An 8,079-nucleotide genomic window follows, 5' to 3' on the forward strand; every position below is an offset into this window, starting at 1 on the left:
AATGACTGCAAGGAATACAATAGCAATGAATCTGACAATGGTGAATAGTAATAGTAGAATAGGCTATAAATAATAGCGGTAATCATTCCATTAATATATCCAAAGGAAGGAGTTATAGAAGGGTACAATAGAATTGGATAAGTATTTATTTTTAAAAAAACTCTACAAAAGTCAAATGAAACATAATTTTATTTTTTTTATTTTGTTGTTTCATACTTCCCTCTTGCTAGTGATAAATGTACATTAAATACTTAGTTGTAAATAACACATAGAACCAGATTAAATTTGTCATCTGTATATTATGTACACTCTATAATGAGGTTTAGCCTTCTCACATTCGGGGACTCTGTAAACAGTATTGGTGTTCACTGTCAACCTTCTCTGTGAGAAGAGAGGCAGCAAAATGGAAAGCAATGACAGAGTATATCCAGTACTCTAGTGCTTGTATTTAATAGTCTAGATTCAGAGAAAATGAGAGCTGGAAAAGATTTATGTGTGTGGTATTTACCCTTAGGGATAATGTGGTCCCACTATGAAAGTTGTATAAGATATCATATTCATACTTTTGGCATAATACTTCTCTAATCATTCTGTCTCTAATGACAGTAGAGTTTCATTGACTGCAATTTTCAGTACAACATATTTCAATACCAATCAGTTTCTTCTGTTTATTCAAAAATTGTGACTTGTTTGATCTGCCATTTTCATGGCCTTTTACCCTTTTGACTAGTTATTTGTTTCAAAATTTGCCTGTTTGTTGTAAAGATATTTGGGAGAATCTTTACATTTATAAGTTATCTAAATTAAATGGAGAAAAAAAAAGTAAATCAAGAAAAATTACAATATTTGAAGTATACGACAAAGTGTATGTGGCTTCTGCAGAAACAATTCTGAATTACTACAAGATATGTCTACTGGAGAGCTAATATTCAATCCTGCTGTATGCTTGTTTCCTTAGTTGCTGATAAGGCTGCTTACCTGATGGGTCTGAACTCAGCAGATCTGCTCAAGGCCCTCTGCTACCCCCGAGTCAAGGTTGGGAATGAATATGTGACCAAGGGACAAACCGTGCAGCAGGCAAGAAGCTAGTGGTGATAGAAAACAAATTACATGAATTAAAAACTTTGAACTTCCTCTTTTACACTGGTTGGTAACTTTTCTTTTACTGTTCTTTAGGTGTACAATTCAGTGGGTGCCCTGGCAAAATCTGTCTTTGAGAAGATGTTCCTTTGGATGGTTGTTCGCATCAACCAACAACTGGATACGAAGCAGCCCAGACAGTACTTCATCGGTGTCCTGGACATTGCTGGCTTTGAGATCTTTGATGTAAGAGGAGGATCTTCATACAAGTTGCCTGGAAGGGACACTAAGAAACTGGAATAGTCTGGGGTTTGGTTTATTATTTTTTTTTTAGTTATGGATTGTAGGAATGGCACTCTTCTGGTTCTCATAGTATGTATTATCCCACAAGGACTGCAGGTTTTTATAGATGTCTGTTGTTGCATGCCAAAGTGAAAATTGCATTGGAAACTGATATGAAATTGTTGAACAACTGATAGGTAATAGCAGAGACAGGTTTTGAGGAAGTTAAAATACACCATCTTGAAAGAAGATTTTGTTAATGCTGAAGCCAGATTCCCTCTGAATGCTTGGGAATAGACTGGCAGTGTAGAGAAATTCAAGGAGATGAAAAGCTGGACTTGGACTAAGCTCTGCAACTGTTTTCAGAGCTCAGAAATATGTTGAGACAGTTGCCAGGGCCTGAGAGGGTAGAAATTCCATTAGAGGATGGAATATACCAGTCATCTGTCCAGTCCCATGGCTAGAAATTCAGGATCTCAATCATGGAGACCTTAATGGGTTGAAAATAAAACCTATAAGAAGATGGAAAGTGTTCCTGGAACTGAACTTCACAAGTAAGTAAATATCTTTGCATTCTGCAGTTCAACAGCCTGGAGCAGCTGTGCATCAACTTCACCAATGAGAAACTGCAACAGTTCTTCAACCACCACATGTTTGTGCTGGAGCAGGAGGAATACAAGAAGGAAGGAATTGAATGGGAGTTCATTGACTTTGGGATGGACCTGGCTGCCTGCATTGAGCTCATTGAGAAGGTTCTTGGGCCCTACACGCTTAGTGATGCTAATTTCATTAATTTCCATCTTCAACTAACATGAACATAGTGAATTTCTACATGCTAGATCTTTATTACATCACAACCCTGAAACTTATGGGTGAGCTTGTTTTCATGTAACTGAAAGCATACCTGCTAACAAAATGCCAGTTTCTGGAAAACCATAAACATTCTGGGAAGGTTTTTTTTTTTATAATTTTTATCTTCCATTCCGCTCTCATATACATTTTCACAGAGAAGTGTTGCTTCCACACTTTCTTTCTTCACATGTTGCTATTTTTTCCAGCCCATGGGGATCTTCTCCATCTTGGAAGAGGAGTGCATGTTCCCCAAGGCAACTGACACCTCTTTCAAGAACAAGCTCTATGACCAGCATCTGGGCAAGTCCAACAACTTCCAGAAACCCAAGCCTGGCAAAGGCAAGGCTGAGGCCCACTTCTCCCTAGTGCACTACGCTGGCACGGTGGACTACAATATCTCTGGCTGGCTTGAGAAGAATAAGGATCCCTTGAATGAAACCGTTGTGGGGCTGTACCAGAAATCATCCCTGAAGACACTGGCCTTACTCTTTGCCTCTGTTGGTGGGGCGGAAGCAGGTGATTTCTTTGAAATCAGTTCTACTATAACTTACATAAAGAAGATATTGCAATATTATTTTGCAATAAGACTTACATTTCAAAAATTGAAAACCCAAAACCTCATTTACATTTGTAACTCAGTTACTCAAACTAATAAAGGATATTACATTTCCCTAGAGACCTTAATAGAACTGTAGGGTTTAAGACCAGACAGCTGTACTACAACATTAACACAAGCTAGCTGACAAACCAGATTTCTGCAATATGGGTCATTCCCAAATACTTCAGGGAATGCGACCAAATGTATCAACATGCTGCTAAATTTATGCATACCCTTAGATGTAAAGATACATAAAGACTGCATTTGGTGTATTCACTGCTAATTTATTTAATTCTTTAAATACCTTACTATGCAAAATGTTATGCTTTATTTCCTGTTTGCATTATCTTAGCTTCTGCTTGAAGTAATTATATTTCATTCTGCTATCATCCAAAAAAATCAAGTCCCTCATTCTAACTGTAAACACTGCATGCTTTTTGCAAATTTTAATCATATTATTACATTTTCTATTTTTTTAAGACGAACACACAAAGTTCTTCAGATTCTAACTGTGTGCTTTTGTTGTTCATTTCTTTTTAAAAAAATATTATTGTTTAGAGAGTGGTGGCGGTGGCAAGAAGGGGGGCAAGAAGAAGGGCTCTTCTTTCCAGACTGTCTCAGCTCTTTTCCGGGTACTGTAGATTTATCATTATAAATTTTACTGCATTTGAAAAAACATACAGAAAATACAGTTCAGAAAAACTTTAGATTGATCTAATATACAAAATCTTTATGTTCAGAAAGGATAAAGGCATGTGCTTCTTAATAAAGAAGGATTCTCATTGAATCCCTGGAAGCATTCTTTTAGAACTGCCCAAAAGTTCTGTTAAAAAAAAAAAAAATCATGGTTTTATTGCAGTGTTTTTATTCCATCTAATATTGAGATTGTGTAAATTACATTTTTAAACCCAAGTCTTTCATCTTGCTCTTAAGGAAAATTTAAACAAGCTGATGAGCAATCTGAGAAGCACACATCCCCATTTTGTCCGATGTCTTATTCCTAATGAAACAAAAACACCTGGTAAGTTGTTAAAGTTCAAAGACATGATAAATCTGTTCTTCTCTCTGTGGTATGATGAAGTACCAATTCATTATGTCATTTTCTAGGTGCCATGGAACATGAGCTGGTGCTGCATCAGCTGCGGTGTAATGGTGTGCTGGAAGGGATCAGAATTTGCAGGAAAGGATTCCCCAGCAGAATACTCTATGCAGACTTTAAACAGAGGTCAGATTCCATGTCACTCACCCTCTACCATATCCACCGATGTTGAACAATTTGCATTTCCTACTTGTTTTAACTACTGTGGGAGTTATGGGAGGGGTTCATTGTACCTACCTTTAGGCTTACGAAAGTCAGTAGTCCAAATAAGTCATCCAGATTCTTTCTATAGCTAACTAGAAGAACAGTTATTTTCAAAGGGCAATTATTTACTCCTGTCCTTGATTCATATTCTGGTATGGGATAAAGCGTATTTTAATTAACTATCCAGAAATTAAATTAACTAGCTTAGGCTTAGCTAACTTCTGGGTAGTGAAGTAAGGTGACTTGTACCCATCAGCACAGAAATGTGAATAAAGAAACTACACGATATTCCAGACTAGCTTGTTGGAAAGCCAAATAAGATAAAAAGATCTTGCTTCTTGTTCCAGATCAGCTGGAAAAGACTCAGATAGTATGTACTGCCACTATTTTAGACGAAGAACTGCTTCTCCTCTCCACATATTTTGTTCTTGCACATAACGTTCTCGTTTGGAGATAAGACATTAGCTAACAGGGCATGTGAAATATGTCAGCAGTTACCCATGGAAATCAGACCCATTCTGTGTCAAGAATTTCTCGATTAAGGAAAGTGCAAGGTTTTTCCTAAAAACATATTTACCCATGAAAATGTGATTTCTACACAAGGGAACACATTTCACACTTATTCTCCTCTCTTCCACTCTTGATTCCCCTTTGGAGAATTGTAACAATGGCATCAGTTGGTACAGGTTTGATAGAGCTTTCACAAATCTGACCTTCTTCATATTCTACTTCCTCTCTTAGGTACAAGGTGCTTAATGCAAGTGCTATCCCAGAGGGACAGTTCATTGATAGCAAGAAGGCTTCTGAGAAGCTCCTTGGATCCATTGATGTGGACCACACTCAATACAAGTTTGGTCACACCAAGGTACAAATGCTGCTTGACTTATGTACTGTGCTTGCAATACCTGATAATTAAGTACTGCAACATTCCCTTTCTCAAGGTGTTCTTCAAAGCTGGGCTGCTGGGACTCCTGGAGGAGATGAGGGATGAGAAGCTGGCACAGCTCATCACTCGCACACAAGCCATGTGCAGGGGTTACCTGATGAGAGTGGAGTTCAAGAAAATGATGGAGAGAAGGTAGATACTTATTTGGCCTGCTGGGCCAATCCTCATCAGATACCAATGACATGAACAAAACTGAAAATTAGTTGTTTCTCACCAAATCTCATTTATTTCTCATTAATTTAGTCTACCAATACAGATGTATTTGGGAATATACCCTGGCTGTAGATGAAGCAGTATAAAATCACAGTTTAGGAAAAAAAAATATTGTTTTTAACTTATACCACTCTTTGTACTAATTTTTGCTAAATTCAGTAAATAGTTACATTACATGCATCTCCAGAAACCAGATATCTAGTCTAAGCTAATTATTTTAGCTCACCATTACTATCAAAGATGAGAAACACATAATTATAGCACAAAAGAAGTATCCTCTTCCCTTGGATAACTTTCCTGAAAGGGACCAAGACAGCTTCTGGAGGTGTTCCTTTTCTTAGGCCATGAAAGTGAGCTAAAACATCTGGACTTCAAAACTTTCCATATAGGTTGACAATCTACACCACACTAGGGAGTTTTCTTTGGAGATATATTTTTAATATACTAAATATTATTAACAAATATATTTAATAATCTGCAATAAATATTTTACATACACACAGAACTATATATAAGGACTATATATAGAACTATAACTATAAGATATCTTAAGTAGAACTTCATGTTATACAAATCAATATATACTATTAAATATATATTATACATTTTAAAATATGTAACATAATATATTTTTTATTACCTTTCAGAGAGTCCATCTTCTGCATCCAGTACAACATTCGGTCCTTCATGAATGTCAAGCACTGGCCCTGGATGAAGCTGTTCTTCAAGATCAAGCCCTTGCTGAAGAGCGCAGAATCTGAGAAGGAGATGGCCAACATGAAGGGGGAGTTTGAGAAAACCAAGGAAGAGCTTGCAAAGTCTGAGGCAAAGAGGAAGGAGCTGGAGGAGAAAATGGTGAAATTGGTGCAGGAGAAAAACGACCTGCAGCTCCAAGTGCAGGCTGTGAGTATTGCTAATGTTTTTTTGCTTGTAATGTCCTGTGTAAAATGATCCCAAATGTCTCAGTAACAGACACATTATCCCAAAACAGTATTTATTTTTAAAACATACACACTTTTAATAAAATAGGAAAGAAAACCACATAGAAAAGCTAAGCTGAAATTACAAATATTAATAAATTCAAAATGAATTATTGCAGCTGGTTCCTTACACTTTTAAACCAAGACAGAAGTAATCAGTTTCAAGTTAGTAAATACTACAGGTTACAGTATGTCATTTAAATCATACATGGCAACCTACAGCAGCAATTATCATATCTTTATAAAACTTTATATATTATGGTTTTTTTTTATGTTATCATCTGATCAATGAAGGTAGCCTGGAGATCCTATTAACACCTTTTAATTGGAGAATCACAAGTGGATTCAGGTGGAGTAGAAGGGGCTGAGAGTGTCAGGCATTTCTTTAGCAATTATAGTCCTTGTGTCCTCAGAAAAACAGTGATGAAACTGGAGTCTTCCCTTTTTTCCCTGGAAATAAAAAAGGTAAAAACTGTTTTTACCAGCAAGGATTAGGATTCATCTGACCCCATTTTGATGTCTGCAGTCTAAAAGTCTATATCTCAGCGTCAGGTTCTCTTCAACTTCAGGAAGAAGAAACTTATACTTCCAGAGTATGATACAATTCATCCAAAAATGTAAATTTTTTTGCTTGAATGGACAGCATCTTGATATCACAGCAGATATCTAAATCTACATAGGTAAACCTCAACCTATCTGTCTTGCTGAGCTATAAAAAGTCTTCTGCCTGGATGGTATCATTGCTCTTCACTAGAACAAAGAGGAAAAGAACAAGCAGTATGTAGAAAATAAAGATTACTTCTTAGTAACTTGCATCTTAGAACGCATGTAAATTCAGGTAATTGATACTGCCTTGGTAAATACCAGTCTCCCTTCCAAACTGTTCTTCTTGACCACAAAGGCTAGAAACACGCCTGATGCAACTACTGTCTTTGAAACAGCAATCTTAACACAAAATTTTGCCAAAACTAAATATTAAATTCATGTCAGTAAATCTTTTGGGAGCATTGTAATAGGATTTTTTCTCAGCTGAATGTTGGAGTTTTGAGCATTCAGGTTTTAAACTCTGTATGTTAAAAAACCTGCATACATGGTTCTCTTCAGCAGAACTCTATGACAGTTTCCAGTCCAGTCAAGGGCAAAGTAAAATGATGAAATCATACAGGGGGCATACTGCCATATCTGACTTCAGGGTCTATCTTCAAATCAATGTTGGAGTTGCATGAGCAGTTAAAGAGTTTAAAAAAATGCTCAGAGCCTCTATTTATACTGTGATAATATATTCCTCCTATATTCTGGGCTGGAGGCAGCCCAAAGGAAATAGATACTCTTGTAAGTTTTAACTATGAAGGACATTGTAGAGCTTCTTTGAAAATAATAATTCCTTGTTTGAAAATCAGTAAGAAAAAATAAATATTTGAAAACTATTTTATTTAAATAAATCATGTAGGAAGCTGATGGTTTGGCTGATGCTGAGGAAAGGTGTGACCAGCTCATCAAAACCAAAATCCAGCTGGAAGCCAAAATTAAGGAGCTGACAGAGAGAGCAGAAGATGAAGAAGAGATGAATGCTGAGCTGACAGCCAAGAAGAGGAAACTGGAGGATGAATGCTCAGAGCTGAAGAAAGATATTGATGATCTTGAGTTAACACTGGCCAAGGTTGAGAAGGAAAAACATGCCACCGAAAACAAGGTATGAAGCAGAAACTGTCACTCACGCTCCAGAGAAGAGCACTGTCCTGTTACGGGACTTAGGTATCTACTTCCTTTATTTACACTTCCTATCTTCTTCTGAAAGGTGAAAAACCTCACAGAGGAGATGGCA

The 8,079-nt window shown here is 36.8% G+C and overlaps 1 protein-coding gene across 1 annotated transcript; it reads left to right on the forward strand.

Annotated features, from left to right (window-relative positions):
- Nucleotides 1-958: 958 nt before the first annotated feature.
- LOC104617462 (myosin-3-like) lies at nt 959-8,073 on the forward strand (the record flags this gene model as incomplete). The annotated part of the gene is made up of 12 exons (XM_010282791.1): nt 959-1,077; nt 1,177-1,326; nt 1,944-2,114; nt 2,421-2,730; nt 3,371-3,444; nt 3,746-3,833; nt 3,920-4,037; nt 4,857-4,980; nt 5,057-5,193; nt 5,922-6,177; nt 7,705-7,947; nt 8,053-8,073. Coding segments are annotated over 12 exons (1,811 nt in total), but the record flags the coding sequence as incomplete, so codon positions are not given.
- Between the last annotated feature and the right edge of the window lie 6 nt (nt 8,074-8,079).

This window comes from Phaethon lepturus, unplaced genomic scaffold (assembly GCF_000687285.1).
Source record: "Phaethon lepturus isolate BGI_N335 unplaced genomic scaffold, ASM68728v1 scaffold10682, whole genome shotgun sequence".
NCBI lineage: Eukaryota > Metazoa > Chordata > Aves > Phaethontiformes > Phaethontidae > Phaethon > Phaethon lepturus.